Here is a 20924-nt window from a genome sequence, read left to right as displayed (position 1 = left end):
CTCATGATTCTGCTTACTTTAGCTGTAGTATATATTTCACAGTTCCATCTATTTTGACTTGCACACTGTTCATAAAATATAGCACATGACACGACACATGAATACAGATTTAATCTCTCAAGAACAGATTCTGCTCTCCGTTTGAATCTGTCGGGGGGTTCGTCATATCGCGTACGCACTGGCCTACAAGTGGGAGTGCCTTCAGATCAGGAAGCAGGCCGTGCTTTACCCAATCAAATGTAGTGGGCGGGATTTACGTGTCTGCCGATCCTTCCCCACTAGAAACAACCAGCAGCTTGACAAGTTGAGGAGAACCTCAACTTGTCATAAGTAATTTACATGTAATTATATGAAAAAAGAAACTGATGTTTTAGATACGGACTACATCGTCGCCGTCAGGCAGAAACCCCTTTACTCCATATTTTGACTTTCTTTTCTCGTAAATTAATGCCCTATACTTGATCATACTGCGGCGTCACACAAAAGTATAAAAAAAAACTAGCATTTTTTTTATTTGAATCCTGAAAAGTAACAATATGTAAATATAAAAAGCTCTCCCTCCTTACCTGTTGCTCTACCGTCATTGCCATGGACTGATTACTTCCTCGTCCGTGTTCGACATGGAAGCAACTGTGAGTAGAGATGTTCATTCTATACGTGCATTTCTATTTGTAAAGATGGCTTAAGACCAGAGTGGCTTGAAACGAAGACATTTAAACGTTATTCTCCCTCAACGTCACAAATCACAGGATAGACTGTAGTATCACTACTGCTTATCTCAACTTCATGTAGCTCAAAAACAGTGCAAATGAACAGCTTGTATTTAATCAATCAAAAACTATTGAAAACTGTCACCTATAATGACAAGCAGAAAAATAGGGATGACAGCCAGTTGAAAGTGGTTAAAAATCAGGACACATAATTGCCAAAATCGATGTAAAAGCTAAAATAAAACATGACATTGATATCGGTCTGGTTCCATACCGTACCCCCACATCAAAACACAAACCAACTGAATGTTAACCCATTTAGACCGGGAACATTTTTAGATTTCTTTGGCTATTCAAAAAGCAGATATACAGTACAAGCTCATACTGCGGCACCGAGTGCCTCGATATGAGCTTGTAGATCTGCTATTTTTTATATTTTATGCAACATTTATGCAAATCTTTGAATATATATTTTTTAAAGCGATCATTTGTAAAATATTTAGTTCCAGGGACCCCCCAGAAGCAAAGATTTGAGTTACTAATGTCTGCAAAAAAAAAAGAAAAACTCATTTTCATGATTTAAGCAGAATAGCAGATCTACAAGCCCATAGCACTATGAGCTTGTATATCTGCCATTTTTTAATAGTCCAAAGAAATCTAAAAATAACACACAGATGCTGCGTTCCCGGTTCCCAGGGTTAAGTTGATTGGTTTGGTCTTTGTTCTACACACACTCTATGGACCTTTATCTGAAAATCTCAGTTGAAGAGAAGTTTGTACGTAAAAAAATTAAGCCATCATTAGCCAAATAATATTGTAAAGGGCATGGCTTCATTAAAAAAGGAAGAAAAATCATCTTTGTGTGCTCCTTTCTCACTGCTGCCTGTCTGTGGATCAAATAGCTCAGTCGGTAAAGTGCTGGTAATGTGCCAGCCTAAGAGTGCCAAAGGTCAAGGGTTTGATTCCTGTCAATGGCCATGGTTTGAAGTGTCCATGAGTGAGGCTCTCAACCCCAATTGCCCCCCTCCGTACAATCCACAATCCCTCTGTTTAGCTGTTGATAATGCTCATTTGTTAATTGCATGGGCTGCTTTGTCTCAAGTTCAATCTATTCTGTTTCTACGTCTTATTGTGCTATTGTTGCATATCGCTTTTTGCCTCTCATGCCTCAAACCCGTTTATTGCTGCTTGCAGCTATATTTATACTTATCTTTATAAAATTGGTCCTCACTAAAGGTCATTATAAGATGCCACCATTTATGTCTACTCACTTAAGGTTACATTGATATCCTGACATTCCAATTGGGGATCATTAAAGGATTATATTATTCAGCTGACTCTGCTTTTTAATTACACAGCGTTTTATCTCAAGGTCAAAGTTTAATTTGATTTAATAACCAGTTTACCCTGTAACCAATATAAAGAAGCAGGGGGGGGCTTCCGTGGCCACAGCCATTGCTCCAAAGCCACGGAACCGAAATTAGATTAAAATACATTTTATTTCCATTTTGGGAAAATAGATATAGCCTACAGAATATTATAAGAACAACCAGAGATGAGCTTATTACAAATGTTAGGTTATTATAGGAGTACCTATGTTTCATTCATAATGATTTTCGGTCATTACAGTACTTTGCCAATCTGGAAAGGAATAATAATGCTGTAACTGTTGAAGATTGCTTCCGCCTACAGTGTGTGGTATATGTTTGTATATTTGTTTAGTTTTTTACAAGAAACATCTCAGACAAAATTGACTATTGTTATGGTCTGAAGCACTGTCAGTGCCACAAGGCATGTGTGTGAGTGCGGGCGGCAGGCACGTTCGTGTTCATGTAGCCTAGTATTTGGGGTAGGTTGGCCTGGTAGGGTGTATGACTCCCGGCCTGAATTACAGGCCTGGGTTAATGTGTATTCATTTTGTTAATGTGTTCAACTAATTAATCATTCAATTGAATATAAAGTATATTCAATCTCCCTGTGTATGCAGAGGCCAAACACTTCATATTGGATGGTTTGTTATTGTTACCAGGTCCATGTAAGCTACAGATGTTTGCATTCCTCTGTTATCAGTTCACTCCCTGCAGCCTTGGAGTTCTCTCTCCCAGTTTGCTCTGCCTGTACGCTGTTATAAATTACATTCAGTATAGATTACTCAGAGTAATCTGATACTTTTAAGTACTTTTGGTCACGCCTCCCTGCTAGCTTCTCTGTCTCTCCTGTTTCCTTGTATAAATGACAATGTAAAGTGAGTTGTACTCCAGAAAATGATTCAGGTAAAGCTGGACATTGGCTCCTTGGACCAAGTAAAATATGACGGAGATCTCCGACTGTGTCTGTGTCTATCTTATTCCAATGTGTGCTGAAGCCCTGAGGTGATGTGCCAAATGATAGTTTTATGACAAAACTCTATCACAGGCCCAGTCTGGGCCTGGTCCTCTGTATTACTTTCTGTTTATTAGAGAGACTGAGATGCTCAAATTTTTATTTGCTCAAGAGACTTAGGTCCTCTGTATTACTTTCTGTTTATTAAAGAGACTGAGGTGCTCTTATTTTCATTTGCACAAGAGACATAGGTCCTCTGTATTACTTTCTGTTTATTAAAGAGACTGAGGTGCTCTTATTATTTAATGGAGGGGGGGGGGGGGGGGGGGGGGCAAGAAAAATACTGTATTGCCTAAGGCACCAAATTGCCCAGGGCCGGCACTGCTTGAAAGTAAAACATTTGCAATTATTTGAACATAATAATGACTTACTAAAATATTATGTTTAACTCCATTTATTTGTTATGTTATGATCTTCAAAATGTGGGTTATTATTCATCCATAGCATCTGCTAGTAAGCAGGGGGTCCATGCTTTGTCCCCTAAGGGGTCCTTGGCCAAAGAAAAACGTTGAAGACCCCTGTTCTAGATCATGGCTCTGAAGGCGAACGAGAACGCTGAACCCAGCGTCAGTCCCAGAGACAGGAAGAAGACCATGATGGCTCCTGTTGTCTCTGCTTCATGCTGTGCAACCATCTTTGGTCCAAAGCACATGCACAGGCTGGCCAGGTATCCATTGGAGAATGCGAAGAGGATCATGAAGAGGATGTACCAGGAGTCGTGGCCAAACCACACAGGTAGGTAGTGACGAGGCTGCACGTTACACAGCATGAACAGAGGTACGAAGAGCACCCGCACACCCACCAGGATGGGCAGCCAGATACTGTCTCCACCCGGCCACTTACAGACACTCGTCAGGCTCTTCCCAACGGTGTCCATCACATTGAAGAGCAGGAAACATGAGACAGGGATGAAGTAGGTGTCCCAGGCTCCTCCATCTGCTATCGTGGACTGGACGTCTACTGTGACTGCTGGGAACGTTCCGAGGGTGATGGTGAAGATGAAACACACAGACATGGCAATCACCCAGATCTGTTTGAAGATGGCCAAAACAGAAACAACTGGCTTGTCCTCCTCTTCACTCAGACTGACCACAACACCTGGCTTGTCCTCCTGGTCAGTGGATGTCCTGGGTCTGTTGCTCTCCATGTAGTATTGGAAAAACTCCATGCTCGGCAGTGCGAGGTAGGAAAGGATGGCCAGTAGGATGACAGCGCAGGCCGTGATGAAGTAGCCAAAGGCACTGTCCTCAGTGTCCTGCAGAGCTGAGCCAGTGGCCAAAGCACAGATCATGGAGACGGCAGCCACGATGCCGGCCAGCCCTTGCCCACTCACAATGGGGATGGTGTAAGACACAGGCAGCAACCCTGCCAGTCCAAACAGGCTGCCCTGGAAAATGGCACCAAAGGAGTTGATGCAGACGATTTTGATGATGGTGAGACAGAAGAAGGTTAATGGTGCCATCTCCACCTTCACCAGCACAGCCGTCAACAGGAAGACCACCAGGATGGCCGTGAGACTGCCTGAGATACGAAGCTTCTGAGGAATCCTCTGGTGGATGAAGGAGTTGAGGCAGCTGAAAATGAGCGTGGGCACCATGGAAGACAGCGTCATCACGTTGCTGAAGATTGATACCAGAGCATTCCGTGTGTCCCCGCCATCAGCAGTCCCATTGACATTTAACCTACTGGTGAAGTACATTGTTGCTGTCATGAAATAATTCCATGGCAACAGACCTCCTAGGCCCAAGATGAAGAAGGTTATCCACACTGCGTGATATTTATCCCTCGGTGCGTTGGTGGCCATCACAAAGTCTGATCAAAGGTCTGTGAAAGTTCTTCAATGAATTCTAGAAGATGGATGACCTATATGCGAGCTGTGGCGTCATGCTGTGACGTCACGCTGGCATTGTGCCCAAATTAGGTGGTTTCAAGCTAGGCATCGATTCCTTCATTATTTCCGCGCCGTGAGTTGGTGTGTGCATTCACCAATTCACTATTAGACCGATCACAAGAAAAATAGGCCTAGCATAAGGTTTAGTTTTTGCCAGACCCAGGGGGTCGGCCTACAGGAGGCTTTGTCGGTCGGTCGGTCTGTCCCTCTTTTCCTCTGCACACACGTCATGCGAAAGCCGGCCATTCAGATTTAAACCACTAGGGGTCTGGCAGTGCTCCGAGGAGCACTTTTTCTAGTTCTTTTTCCGTGAGGCCCTTTTGATTTCCTTCCTGATAACGGCTGCCTCTGCCGGTAATTCTGGGAGTTTGATCAGGCACTACGGGTCGTGTATAGGTACGGTCTTTGACCTGTACTACCGCTGACCTTACGCGATTGTCTCTGACGTGCGTGACCTTCCCTACGTACCAGAATGCTCTGGGGAGTTGTGGGTCGATCACGAGAACGAGAGTGCCGACGGCGATGTTCTCTTCCTCTGTGATCTATTTTTGTCGCGATTGCAGGGATGGCAGGAAGTTCCGTATGTACCGCTTCCAGAACTGGTCCCCCAGGATTTGTGAGCATTTCGGTTTCCGGGTAGAGGACTTGAGGTAACGAAGGGTCTGGCTGCCCCAATAAGAGATCATTAGGTGTCACTGGATCTAGGTCTGCTACATCCGACGACACGTAGCCAAGGGTTTTCTAATATAAAAATAATGTTTTGCAAAAATTGGCCTACTGGTGGCGCTATAATAGGGCAATGTTGAAAGGGTGGCAGTTGTTCCTCTACGTAGGCCTACAGTAGTGTGAATGTGCGTGCAGAGTTTCGTGCAGAAAGATCTGAAAGACCTGTTTAGTTTAATGACTATAGAGATACTGGCCCTCAAATTTTATCAACGCGGTGCAGACCAAATAATGGGCGTACGGCGAGATCACCGCAACTTTCGGCATTTATCAATATATCCTGACGTTGGATTCATCCTACCGTACGCTGAGATCTCAAGTCTGGTCGAGACCAGTTGTTGACGTTGGCTGAGCCCGTTTATTCCATTGTAGACCTGCGGAGCAGCATTGTCTGACTGTCTGACAGGCATCTGGACACATAATCCACTCCAAAATGTGTATATCTACACTAATAAATAATCGCTGTGAAAATATATAATTTCATAAACTAATTTAAACAAACTGCTTTAACAGTCATTCGGTTAAGCTAGCAGATCTGACTGCATTGGCTATTTGAAAATAGCAGATCTACAAGCTCACAACAGGTCGCATCGCTGGTCGCAAGCGCTGTGAGCTTGTAGATCTGCTATTTTCAAAATATACAAGCGCTTCTGCGAGAGAATTTTCGGGAATCCCGACCATCTTCTCATGGACAGTGAGGTCTACAAACTTACAGTAGCTTGTCCTATGTTATGGAGTTATGTCATAGAGAGTTATGTAGGCTACACAACCTGGCTGGGTTAAGGATATAAACCCGGCGCTCCACTATTAACGTGGCGGCACGGGATCACTGCATTCCGCCCGAGTCTCATGACTGCTTTATTTAGTGTAACTCGAACACGCACTGATCGGTATGGGTTAAATAAATGGGTATACAAACGTATTCCATTCATGGCGATGTGATTGGTATCATAATATGTCATTCATGTAGGCTAGAAGCCTATATGTGACAACAAAGATTATACCGCTACTACGCTACGGATTACATGAAAGACAAAGGTGTGTGTGTGTGTGTGTGTGTGTGTGTGTGTGTGTGTGTGTGTGTGTGTGTGTGTGTGTGTGTGTGTGCGCGTGTATGCGTGTTGTGATGTCTGAGTGTTTCCTGTTTGCTGCTACCTGTCATGTCTCACCATGTCATTTGCAAATGTTGTTCACCTGTGTCTTGTTTAGCCCTAGCCAATCGTGTGTTGATTGTCCATAGATAAGCACCTGTGTCTCCAATGTGTTTCTGTTTGCCCTTCACTGCCAGTCTGTGTGTTGTATGTAGTTGTCTGTGAGTATCTTAGTGTTTGATCTAGTCTCCTTGATTCGGTGTATGTAGGCTTTCTTCTTGTGCTTTTACAAGTGAAACTTGCAAGTGACCTCCTAGTCCTTCTCGTGCTCCTTGTGTTCCCTGGTTTTTGTCATAATAAAAACAAGAAAACTCCATGTAGGGGAGAGTGGGGTAATGTGAGACACTTTTTACATTTTCTCCCCTCTAGGTGAGCTAAAATGATATATCAGTAAAATGTACACATTTCCCATACATTTGGGATGTGTCCTAACAATGGAAATTATCAGAATGTATTCAAGACAAAAGGCAGTGAAAATATGATTGTTTTAAAAAAGTTTTCTGGTGTCTCACTTTACCCCAGGTCTGGGGTAAACCGAGACAAACCAGAAAAATCAATGGGGTAAACTGATCCACTTACTTTTTTCAGTTTAAAACTACCATAAAAACACATGTTCTAACAATTAGAATACCAACAGCTAGCTTGACAACCACACATTCCAGAACTAATGTCAGACTAGTAACAGAATCATGGCAATTGGTCATTAAGCACATTTTGCTCTACACAATTGGAAGGTGTCTCACTTTACCCCAACCGAGACAAACCAGTTTTAACCAATCAAACCAATATTAGATTATCAAACCAATTGGATTATCAAACCAATATTAGATTAAACTATGTTTAAGTACTAAACTTAACTTTGAGACAGTTTCCCACTGTACCCCAAGCCATTTGTCTCACTTTACCCCACAGCCACATTTTGGTGAAAAGGACCACTTTAAGCAATTCTGGCTAATCTTCAATTAGCATTAATCACATGGATGTATAGGTTTGTAGTTCATCAACATGCATGACATAAGTTTTTCTACCTGAATCAATTTTCTTTGACACAACAGCTGATTATGTTGACAGCCCAAAAAAATACTTTTACATGCAAAAAACATATTTTAGTGAAAAAAACATGCTTACTACAGCACAATGAGGTCCTCTCCTCCATGGTAAGTGGGAAATGGGAGGGGCTTCAAAATCTAATGGTCATATGACCACACAGGTGTTGTGGTCAGGTGATAAGGGGGGTGTCTCACTTTACCCTGTGTCTCACATTACCTCACTCTCCCCCTATCTGAACTAGTCTGCCTTGGTCTTTCTGTCCTGCACTCCCTCCTGACTCGCATAGTGACAGCAGTCTTCATTACTTTTGGAGTCTCTCATTCTCCCCTCGGCTTGTTTGTCTTTTGGTTTGCATCCATCATCCAACTCCTTACTTCTAAGACATTTTAATTTCAATGAGCCCCATATCTCTGAGAGTGTACAAATGGACCATTAGGGGTCCATTTGGTTCCATTTTGTACACTCTCGGGAGTTACAGAAATGTAAAGGGACATTTAGAATCCCCTCAAGAAACCATGAGGGTCCCCTGGACCCCACTTTGAAAACCACTGCTTTACACACACCCACTACAGATTCTGCAGACTAACTCACTCATAAACAATTAGTTAATTAGCCTATGTCTTTATATTAATCAATTCTGTGTTTAAGTGTATTGCTCTTATTTTGTTTGAACTCTGAGCCAGATTCACACTCTTCATTAAAACTGCTAGTTTTGGTCTTCTGAAATTGATAAATGACTTTAAGATATGCCAATAACGTATGTGTTTTGATAACATTAAACATCCCTCTGTTTGCTCTCCAACCATCTGTTGCATGTTTTTTTTTTCCAACAGATGGTTTTTAACAATAACCTAAAACTCAAAAAAAGTTGTGTCATAATGAACCCTGATCATCAGTGAATCTAGTAGATTCAGTCATTCTGTCAGGGGGAGAGGTGTTTGCTGTAGACTTTCAACTTTTGACCTGCCACCTCTCCCTTAAACTTCAAATATTACCTCCAGTTTCTAGTTAGTGTGAAAAGCCTGGTGGCGCAAGAGAAAAGGAGAGGCCTCGCAGATGGAAGGTTGGCGGTTTGAATCTTGGTCCTGGTAAATCTCTATCTTTGCTCTTTTTAAGGCGAGGAGCGTGGAATCAGCCCGCCTCCCTCCTCACGCCCTCTTTTAGCTCCGGTAGGAGGGGGAGGAGCATGGGTAAAGCCCACCTCCAGTGGGAGGAGCTTAATACATTTACATAATAAGCAAAGCAATTTTTCTTGTATGTCATTATTAGTATTATAACTGACTTATTTGTTATTTTTTTGACCACCGTTTTATGTTTCTTTATTGAGGCACTTTGAAGTTTTGTATTGATTGTTGTTTTGGTTGTTTGAGATATTTTGTATTAGTTGTTGGAGTGGTCTTTTGTATTAGGTGAGCTTTGAACCCTGAACCTTTGGTTTATAAACCTCCGATTCATCTATTAAGCCACGCTGGCATAGAAGATGCAATTGGGAATGTTATACTTAACTCACCTTTTACAATTTAGATGGAAAGTGAAAAATGCTCTTTGGGAGCTTTGAACCCAGAACCCTCGGATTTGAAACCCCTGAGTTATCATTTGAGCCATGCTAGCATGGAAGAGGCAATCGGGAGTGTAATAGTTAACTCACCTTTCACAATTTAGATGGAAAGTGAAAAATGCTCTTTGGGAGCTTTGAACCCAGAACCCTCGGATTTGAAACCCCTGAGTTATCATTTGAGCCATGCTAGCATGGAAGAAGCAATCGGGCATGTAATAGTTAACTCAGCTTTCACAATTTAGATGGAAAGTGAAAAATGCTCTTTGGGAGCTTTGAACCCAGAACCCTCGGATTTGGAACCCCTGAGTTATCATTTGAGCCATGCTAGCATGGAAGAAGCAATTGGGAATTTAATAGTTAACTCACCTTTCACAATTTAGATGGAAAGTGAAAAATGCTCTTCGGGAGCTTTGAACGCAGAACCCTCGGATGTGAAACACCTGAGTTATCATTTGAGCCACACTAACATAGGAGATGCAATCGGGAATGTAATAGTTAACTCACCTTTCACAATTTAGATGAAAAGTGAAAAATGCTCATTGGGAGCTTTGAACGCAGAACCCTCGGACTTGAAACCCCTGAGTTATCATTTGAGCCACACTAACATAGGAGATGCAATCGGGAATGTAATAATTAACTCACCTTTCACAATTTAGATGGAAAGTGAAAAATGCTCTTTGGGACCTTTGAACCCAGAACCCTCGGATTTGAAACCCCTGAGTTATCATTTGAGCCACGCTAGCATGGAAGAAGCAATCGGGAATGTAATAACTAACTCACCTTTCACAATTTATATTAAAACTCACGTAAGAGTTCAATACTTAACCAACCTCTTCGATTTTAGATTGAGAGTGAAACATTATATTAAGGAGTTTCAAACTCTAAACCTAACCTAACCTAACTTTAAACCTAAAATACATTTTACTGAAACGAAAATTACCAATCAACTCTAAATTGCCTGAAACGTACTCCTAACAGGTTTTTAGGGGGACGATTTTGGCCTCCACACTTAGTGATTTTTTCGGATTTAACTTTCGTTTCGATAGTGACAAACTTTCGTTTCGGTAGTGACACAATGGTGAAAAAATAAATGTACTAAGTCCAGAGCTCGATGAATGTTAGGGACCAAAAATAGTCACTACAAAGTACTACCAATGAACTCTAAATTGCCTGAAACGTACTCCTAACAGGTTTTTGGGGGCACGATTTTGGCCTCCACACTTAGTGATTTTTTCGGATTTAACTTTCGTTTCGGTAAAATAAATTTTACCGAAACGAAAATTACCAATCAACTCTAAATTGCCTGAAACGTACTCCTAACAGGTTTTTGGGGGGACGATTTTGGCCTCCAAATTTAGTGATTTTTTCGGATTTAACTTTTGTTTCGGTAAAATAAATTTTACCGAAACGAAAATTACCAATCAACTCTAAATTGCCTGAAACGTACTCCTAACAGGTTTTTGGGGGGACGATTTTGGCCTCCACACTTAGTGATTTTTTCGGATTTAACTTTCGTTTTGGTAAAATAAATTTTACCGAAACGAAAATTACCAATCAACTCTAAATTGCCTGAAACGTACTCCTAACAGGTTTTTGGGGGAACGATTTTGGCCTCCACACTTAGCGATATTTTCGGATTTCACTTTCGTTTCGGTAAAATAAATCTTACCAAAACGAAAATTACCAATCAACTCTAAATTGCCTGAAACGTACTCCTAACAGGTTTTTGGGGGGACGATTTTGGCCTCCACACTTAGTGATATTTTCGGATTTAACTTTCGTTTCGGTAAAATAAATCTTACCGAAACGAAAATTACCAATCAACTCTAAATTGCCTGAAACGTACTCCTAACAGGTTTTTGGGGGGACGATTTTGGCCTCCACACTTAGTGATTTTTTCGGATTTAACTTTCGTTTCGGTAGTGACAAACTTTCGTTTCGGTAGTGACACAATGGTGAAAAAATACATTTACTAAGTCCAGAGCTCGATGAATGTTAGGAACCAAAAAAAGTCACTACAAAGTACTACCAATCAACTCTAAATTGCCTGAAACGTACTCCTAACAGGTTTTTGGGGGGACGATTTTGGCCTCCACACTTAGTGATTTTTTCGGATTTAACTTTCGTTTCGGTAAAATAAATCTTACCGAAACGAAAATTACCAATCAACTCTAAATTGCCTGAAACGTACTCCTAACAGGTTTTTGGGGGGACGATTTTGGCCTCCACACTTAGTGATTTTTTCGGATTTAACTTTCGTTTCGGTAAAATAAATCTTACCGAAACGAAAATTACCAATCAACTCTAAATTGCCTGAAACGTACTCCTAACAGGTTTTTGGGGGGACGATTTTGGCCTCCACACTCAGTGATTTTTTCGGATTTAACTTTCGTTTCGGTAGTGACAAACTTTCGTTTCGGTAGTGACACAATGGTGAAAAAATAAATTTACTAAGTCCAGATCTCGATGAATGTTAGGGACCAAAAAAAGTCACTAGAAAGTACTACCAATCAACTCTAAATTGCCTGAAACGTACTCCTAACAGGTTTTTGGGGTAGGAAAGGTTATTAAAAATAAAAAGTTACATTGACTTAAGATCACAGGGGTCCTTGGTGGTTCCAGGAGGCCCCCAGCTAAATGAGTTAACTAAGTAGTTTAAAATGGCTTTAAACCCTTTAAACCTATATACATCAGCTATTTGAAAGTTCTCAAAACAAAACAAAAAAGGAACATTTTTGAAACATAACAGCACAAAACATTTTCAGATGGGGGTCTGTAGTCAAATTAATTTGGGGGTCCTTGATATGAAAATGTTTTACTCACTCAACAAGAAACCAACATTCGGTATAAGTGTATACAGGGTATCTGCAGATTTATAAAGTGACAAGTTAAGGACTTTTAAGAAATGTTTTATACCTCTAAAAGAAAAACATTAGTGCATCAAAAGTAATCAAAAACTATGCAATAAAAAATGGTCAAACATTGGCCAAATTGTCAAATATAAGAAAGAGGGAAACATTTTGAAAATAGCGGATCTACAAGCTTAGCTGAGCTTCTGCTATTTTCACAATATTTATCTGGAACCGAGTCAAACTCCTACAATCCCAAGTGCTTGTCAGGGTGGGGGGTCCCCAGTTCAAATAAGATTATTTCGGGGGGTAATAATGACTACTCATGGAGGACATGCAGTGTTGCAGAGGTCTCCTGACTTGAACAGATCAAACACGTTGACCAGTGGGAACATGGTGACCGAGCCAACCAGCGAGCCGATCTGTGCCGCCGCTCCACACCACACGAGGGCGCTGTGGCTCCTGTCTCTCAGGATGACTCCCACCATCACCTTCACGAAGGACAGACTTCCGGTGAAAGAGAACCACGACACCACCTGGAGATGACAGAGCGGCCCCTTATACGCACGCACACAAAACACCAAAACATAGAGTACCGAAGTCCTGACGTCATTCACTACCTCTGGGTCACAGAAGTATCTTTTCTACAGAAAATCCCATAGGGTCATCTTAGCATCGCGTCATATAAGAGCTGTGTTAATCCAATCATCTGTCAGGTATGTGACCCTGTGTCGTTTATGATATTGAGTTGAATTGGATAACGTCTATTTTCATTTCCATGAAGCGGGGCTGATTTGTACATTTTTTTGAAACACAGTCCTTATATGACGCGATCTAGAGACCGTGGCTAAACGTGGCCTAGGATTCCCCTATGGTATTTTCAATGGAAAAACATAACTCTGTGACCTAAAGGGATAGCGGCCTCTAGCGGCAGTGATGTCAGACTTGGGTTCTCTATAGTCATCTCATGGTCCAGATAGACAGACAGACGGATGGAGTGACGTATCATGGCATGGTTTTATATTCTATCATCACCACTTACAATGAGAACCTCTCCTATGGTAGAGCTGTGAAGCAGGGGACATGGACTCATGGCTGCCATGGCCATGTTGTAGCCTCCAAACCCAGAGCCCAATGCACTCAGCACACCCAAGAAGACCAGAGACCTGCAAACAACACAACACAACGCAGCAAGTTTACTCCTTGGAAAAAGTACTCAAATGTTTTACTTAAGTATACCAGTGGGTAACCACCAGTAGAGCATTACCTGTTTGGAAAGAACATGGCAACAACACAGGCCAGCGGGTTGGCAACAGAGGCCAGGGCGGCAGACAGGTGGTAGGCCAGGTTGCCGTAAGGCATGCAGGAGTAGGTCTGCACCGACGGCAGCAGCCCGTTGGTGGCGGCGTTGATCCACACCACCAGGAAGTAGATGAAAGCCATCTGGTAGACAGAGTGTTTGGGCTTGGCCAGCAGAGGCCTGCTCTGACCGCTGTCCTCGTTCGGCTGCTGCTGGGGCGCCTTCACGTCCTGGGCTGTTGCTGCTGGACAGTTTTTCAAAAACGACTTGATCACTTCTGCTCCACTTTTTTTCCAAAAAGCTAAAACTATTTACCGTCTTCCAGATCAACACTTATAAAATATGCATTTTTATTTTAAGTTTAAACATACCCCCCAACGCCACTCCCAAACCTTTTAGTAATTACTTCCAAACAAATTCTCAAATACACAAATACAACCTGGACAGGCTACAAACCCCCCTCTGCTATTTTTGAGTAGCCAAAATATAAAATAATGGTTAGAACTCAAATCTTAAATGACACAGATGCGTTCCCGAATTGAATGGGGTAAAGCAGTGGTTCTCAAAGTTTTTAATTTCAAGGAAAAGCCACAACTTTGAGAGTGTACAAGTGGAACCAAATGGACCCACAAGGGTCCATTTGTTTCCACTTGTACCCTCAGAGTTACAGACCTGTAAGTGTCCATTTGGAACCCCCACAAGGAACCCTGAGGGTCCCTGGTCCCTCCTTTGAGAACCACTGACTTAAAAGGACCACTTGGCCCATGTTCAACCATATGTTTATATAATTGGTTCTCACTAATGCTCATTATAATATTATTATACTTATCTAACTATATAAATGGCGAGCAACTTCCGTGCCCTCGGTGGTGACACCCCACAGCTCTGTTATCGACTAAACACAACACCGTCAGACCACATGTCGCCAACACTGTCGCCACGGCGGGCGGCCTGAATTTACGTTTCGCGTAGGGCACCTGCCATGCCTCACTACACCGTTCCCACCTCGCAACATAATTAATTCTACTCACCAAATGTCGGACAAAACGGAAGGGGAGGCAGCTTCGTACCGTTTACCGTGCGCACGACCTCATCACCACAACAGCAGGCAGCCGCTGCGGGGTTTTTTTCCTTTTTTTCCAAACTTTTTTTTTGGTCACCATTTTCTCCAGGCACCATTTCTGGTGTAACGTCGGGTGTTTCTTTTCACCAGCCAATCACCTTTCACGTTGCCACGTCCGTTGCCACGTCGCGCTGACGTACGCTAAACAAGCGCTGCCGTGCGCACAATGCAAACGAGCCCAAAGGCACGCAAAAATACGCCGACCATTGCTTAGACACAAAGTCAGACCTGGCAACGCAGCCTACGCCAATCATGTGTGAGAGATCTACAAGCTATGGGGCAGAGACGCCACCGTATCTTAGCAACAACTACAGCGCTCACTCTCATTGGTCCTGTCACGCTAACAGCAGTCTCCAGACAATGGCATCGCAGACAGCTTGCTGTTACTGCTGTAGCCATCACAGGCAGTTGCAGCACGACGGACAGGGCGCTGTGATAGCTGCCATGTCGCTAACGCTAACCTGGTTGTCATGCCTGCAGCGGCTGTGCAATCACTTTCTCAACAATGCACGTTCGTGTGGTGAATGTCTATATTGCTGCTCAGTTCGTCCATTGTAGATGGTGTATGTTTGTGTGTGTCTTCTGGAGAACTATGTAGCTCCACAGCAACTACAGTAACTAACGTAATGGCAGGACCGCCCCGTGCAACGCCTGTTAGGCTGCATTATGGTCATGTAGTAATTTCAGATAATTTCGCTCCGATTAGAGCAGTGTTTATCAACCCTTTCACGCCGCCCCCCCCCCCCCCCCCAAATACACGTACTTGATCTGGGACCCCCCCCCTTCTGTTTGACTCCGTTCCACAAGTAAATATTGTGAAAATAGCCGATCTACAAGCTCGAAACGCCTCACGTTGAGAGGCTTTGTAAGCTTGGAGATCGGCTATTTTCTACATGATTTCCTCTTTCTTACATTCTTTGCCAATGTGGCCCATGTTTTCATAGCATAGTTTATTGACTACTTCTGTTGCAGAAATGGCCATTTCCTTTACTTTCGCTTTTTTATTGTCTCCGCCAGGCCGAAAGGCATGGCGCAAGACTATGTTTCACCCCCTGTCCGTCCGTCTGTGATAGCTAATCTCTCACATCGTTGACTTGATCGCAGCAAAATAACTGCCCGATGTGGAGAGTCAGTGAGAGCTGGATAAACGACGTAAAATGTGTCAAAAGGAGTCTGTACGACTGTCGATAAATGAACACATGACGTCGGTGGGAGAGGAGATATTGTGTCTTTTGGACAAACAGCAGCGTGGTGCTGATGTTTGTTGTGTGAAGCAGCTTAATGTCAGAGTGTTTGTGTTGGAGCGCCTCAGTGCGGCTGCAGAGTTCATGTGCAACCTCTTCCACAGACACACAGAGACACTAGAAACTCTGCTGGGGAAAAAAAACACTGCTGGGCATTGACTTTCCTATGCACATTGATCTACACACTGCAGGTATATCTGCTACACACACAACATCAAACTACACACTGCAGGTATGATGCAGCGTTTGCATTACAGCCAGCATGCCAGCGTAGTTCCCATATGGTTTCAAGGTCGGCTAAACCATATGGACCCCATGTCAGCAATGTCAGCGGCATCCACTTCAGTCCCAACTGCGATGCCCATGCAGGCTATAAGTAGCTTCTACCTGGCCCTTAGGTGGGCCCCAACTAGCCATGTTTATGTGGGACCAAGGCGGGTCCTAACTGGCTTTGCCCATGCAGGCTTTAACTGGGTTCTACCTGGGCCCTAGGTGTACCCTAACCAACCACAGTGCAGTGCCCATCGCTCCAATTGTTGTGACGTCAGGGCTCTCAATACTGCACATTGGTGGAGGAGGAGGGGCCGCGGGGCGACCGCACACATCGCTGAACCAATGGTAGCCCACGGATGTTTCCTCTGTGGATTTACAATCTGCCCCTCTATGCCACATATCATCCGCACTACAGGGTCTTCACTGACCGAGCCACGGCCCCACTGACCCTCATGACGCTACGCCACTTAAACGTGCGGCAGCATGCGCTGGGTTGCCAGGTTTGCACAGCCTGCGCCAGAAACAAGCAACCACCTTCATGAAAAAAAAAAAAACACCGAAATGGTCCGCAATGTTCCAGGGGTGTCCCCGCGCGTCCCAACACTCCACAGGGGGTCAGTGGACCATCAGGGGGTCCGCGGACCCCCTGTGGACCCCCTGAAACATAACAAATATTTTTTCTTCAAATTTTTCCCTTTTTCAAAAAAACTTTTCCACAGTTTCACTCCGCCGATTTGGGTCCCCCAATATACACACGGCCACGCTGGGCCCCGTGCGCGGCTGGGGTTGAGGGGGGCGTAGCCCCCCGAAACTCTAGTCTTTATATAATTGGTCCTCACTAAAGATCATTATAAGATGTCTACTCACTCTAGTCTGTGTCTCAGAGGAGGGCTGTGAACAGTTCAGAAACCTGACTACCAGTGACATCATCGATGGGGAATCCAAGCTAATAGAAACTGCAGGCTTTCTATTCTTGGAAAGTTAACATGCATAAAAAAATGAAAAATATATATTTTGTTTGAAATAACCAAATCTGCCTACCGATGATGTCACTGAACTGTACACAGCCTTCAAAGTATAAAATAGGGTTTAAGTGGTTCATGTGTGCTGTAAATCTGCAAAGTAACTAGTATCTAAAGCTGACAAGTTGCATTGGGCCTAGTGGTGGCCTAATGCGGAGTGGAGCAGAAGTTTAAAGTGTCCAAAAATCATTTGTTTTCCGAGGCGACCATGTCCGTCCAGTGCAACACTTACGGAATAGTTTCATTGCCGTAAGCAAGGAAATACTTTGTTTTGTTGTTACTTTTGGGTAAATGTATTAATGTATTTATTAAGTAGCCGTGTAATAAGCGGGATAATAATGTAGCTGGTCATTATTGAAAATTAAAGCCCTTCAGGGTGATTATGTGCATTGGGCCTCGCGGTGGCCCAATGCGGAGTGGAGCAGAAGTTTAAAGTGTCCAAAAATGGAAACACTCAAGTAAAAAGTAAATGTACCTCAAAACTGTTCTTAACCAATCCATATTCTGGGGTGAACATTAGACAAAAATAGCCGATCTACAAGCTCACAATGTGCCGCGATTAGACGGAAACAATCGGTCACAGTACAGTTGTAACTCAAGTCCGGTTTCTCTAAGACTACAGGGTCTAAGTGGTTAAATACAGTACTACTCAGTAGTAAATATACTTAGTTACTTTCCCCCACTGCTGCTGGGTTGTCCAGGCCAGAGGGGACGGACGCCACGGCGCCGGACACCAGGTTGGCGGTGGACAGGTTGGCGGTGGACAGGTCGTAGGTGCGAGGGAGTCTGTCCAGCGCACAGAAAGCCGCCAGGCTCACGCACATCATGGCCGCCAATAAGAAGAAGAAGACCTCCGTGGAGAAGTGAGGAGGAAGGTACTGCATCTGAGGAATCAGAATCAATTACATTGTCTTATTACACAGCTTGGTTGAATGCTTGATTCTATTGGTCAATCGCTGAATTCAGCGGTGTGTTATTTCTGTATAATGACCGATTATACAGACGAAGACTCAGAGCACCTGCTCATATCAACCTGCGCTGCTTGATTTTATGCTTTAATCCAACATGACAGCCATGTAAACAAACACAGCATGTCATTTACAACTAAACATTGCTCTCAAGAATGTTTTTGAAAACATTTGAAGTGAGACATAGACGACCGAAAAGTGATTCTATTTGATCCACTACACTTCCTTGATTACAGAGGCCACGGCAAGAATACCAAAATGCTCGCCCCAAAACACAGTCGCCCCTGGGCAAATCCGGCGGTGTATAGAATGGGGGCGTGCATGTTTTGGGACGAGTCTTCCGGAACTTATGGAATACTTTCATTTGTTTTCCGAGGCGACCGTGTCCGCCCAGTCCAACACTTATGGAATACTTTCATTGCCGCAAGCAAGGAAATACTTTGTTTTGTTGTTACTTTTGGGTCAATTTATTAATGTATTCATTAACTGCCAGACTTATTTCTGGCTGGGTGCACCTACTGCCCTTTTTCAAGTAGTCACAGAATATTTATCTCCAGCATGATCGATCCCCTGATGGTTAATAATCACTGAGGGTTGCACTGTGTGGTTTCACAAATGTCAACAAGGTCATCGCGACCTCGTTGACATTAATTGTCTGCCTTTGAAAATAGCATGTCTGAGCCAAAAATACATAGTAAAACAAAAATTACACAGGGGCCGAGATACAGCCTTTTTAATTAATAAGTTAACCAAGAAGTGAATGGCGCAGCTTAGAGTCTAATAAAAATTCTAAGATATTTATAGGAGCATGAGGTTAGACATAAGATGCAAAAACTATTAGGTATGTACATGAGGATAGAAATAATGTGCAAAAAGTATTAGGTATGTAGTATACATGATACCTGCAACAAGCTGGAGTTTGCGGTGGCGTTGGCAGAAGTGACGTTGACACACTTGGTGATGCCGACGCCCTGCGCCAGAGCCACCAGGCCAGGAAGCAGACCGCTCAGGCCCTCACCGATGAAGTAGGTGGTGACGTAGTGGGCAGGAAGTTGCATCATGAACGGCAGGAAGGTGACGGAGGAAGTGCAGTCCACCAGAGCCAGGAAGAAGGTGATGACGAAGAAGGCGGTGCTACGTTTGGCTCCGCCCACCACCGTGGTTTCATCCCAGAAGAAGGCCAGCAGGAAGCAGGACACGACGCCGATGGACAGGATGCTGGACATAGATATGCCAAAATCCAAAAAGAAACACAATTTCAAACATTTTTCAAAAATAATTTCATGAATAAAATACAAATAATCAAAGAAATGCCTTTATTTTCTTAGAAAACAAATGTTCGTGGCCTACAGACTCATTTCCATTCATCTGTAGGCCTACTCTGAAAAATACATTTCATACACGAATAGCAGATCTAGAAGCTCACAATGCGTTGGTTAGCTTGTCGATGTACTATAGGGCATAGCATGGCGGCCAAAAAAGATTTAAAACCGCAATTTATATTTATTAAATATAGTAAATCATATGATTAAATATTTAAAAAAAAATTCTGACAGAATCAAATGTTCACCAGGATCCTGGATGGCTTGATTCTAGGCTTAAATTAATTGATATAAATATTTTTGGAAATCTCTATGGGAAAGATTAATGGTCTGGAACGATGGAACCAGAAAATTGGCCGCCACTGCTATGCCCTATTTCCACTATTTGTGAACCTTTTTGAAAGTATAAAATTATACTACCCCCCCCCCATCTAAAAAATATTTTGTGGCAGGGATTTCTTTTAAAATAGCAGATCTACAAGTTCATAGCTCTCGGTGCCGCGCTATGAGCGTGTAGATCTGCTATTTTTGAACAGCCGAAGTATAAAATAATATGGTTATAGTGGCTAAAAGGATTGTGAAGCTATATTAAGTGATTTTGCTTAAGTTGCCCCCTGGTACCCACATCAAGGACTCCTGGGGGTCCCCGGACGTACAGTACCTGTAGATGACGGCGTTCTCTCTCAGCAGGCCCGGTCGCACTCTGTGCATGACGGTGACCAGCAGGGGGCCCAGGTTGGCCAGCTGGATGAAGACCGTCAGGTAGGAGGGAAGCTCCCAGCCCTCTGGGAGGACGTTGACGATGAGCGGCAGCTCCACCCACAGGCCGTTGATCTCCACCCAGGAGCCCAGGCCGAACGCACAAGCCAGGAGATGGACCAGCAGAGCCATGATGATGCTGAGTAGGTCTGGACGCAATCAACCTGCACACAATCAACCTGATATACTGTAGTCTCTGGAGCTAGACTGTTCAACACAATGTTCAGATGCTTCTGTTACACGCCCCAGGGGTGTGGCTTAGTAAGCCCATTATATTTTTAAAACTGATCTGCAGGTTCACCTGAACAAACAAGGAAAAACGGGAGACAGAGTCAGTTTTGGTGTTCTTTCTCTCTTCCTTGCTCATCTCAATGTATTAACAATAGTGCACGTTAAATCACCATTTACTTTTCTTTCTTTGTTTTAAAGAGTTTCAGTTACTGTATATTCAATATTCTTATATTCACAAAATAACAATAAACCCATCTTTTCTTCTTTCTTACACATTCATCAAAATCACAATACACATCTTTTCCATATTCACATTCCCATGTGTTTACTCTTCACAGCATCAATACACTGTACTCTTTGACTTTTAC

General features: G+C 43.2%; 2 protein-coding genes across 2 annotated transcripts; both read right to left on the bottom strand.

Annotated features, from left to right (window-relative positions):
* Positions 1 to 3615: 3615 nt before the first annotated feature.
* On the bottom strand, positions 3616 to 4896 carry LOC311058840 (equilibrative nucleoside transporter 1-like; the record flags this gene model as incomplete). The annotated part of the gene is made up of 1 exon (XM_084076358.1): positions 3616 to 4896. The coding sequence occupies one exon, from the start codon at positions 4894 to 4896 to the stop codon at positions 3616 to 3618; it is 1281 nt and encodes a 426-aa protein (XP_083932484.1).
* Positions 4897 to 12637: 7741 nt separating this feature from the next.
* Positions 12638 to 20457, bottom strand: LOC311058079 (solute carrier family 52, riboflavin transporter, member 3-A-like; the record flags this gene model as incomplete). Its single annotated transcript, XM_084075386.1, has 6 exons — positions 12638 to 12850; positions 13357 to 13480; positions 13582 to 13849; positions 17950 to 18160; positions 19147 to 19462; positions 20228 to 20457. 6 exons carry the CDS (start codon positions 20455 to 20457, stop codon positions 12638 to 12640), a joined length of 1362 nt encoding a protein of 453 aa, XP_083931512.1.
* Positions 20458 to 20924: the final 467 nt, after the last annotated feature.

Source organism: Gymnoscopelus microlampas (assembly GCF_963454915.1).
Source record: "Gymnoscopelus microlampas genome assembly, chromosome: 13".
In the NCBI taxonomy this organism is placed as follows: Eukaryota; Metazoa; Chordata; class Actinopteri; order Myctophiformes; family Myctophidae; genus Gymnoscopelus; species Gymnoscopelus microlampas.
The sequence above is the reverse complement of the archived record's forward strand: the minus strand, read 5'-3'. Positions and strand labels throughout refer to the sequence as shown.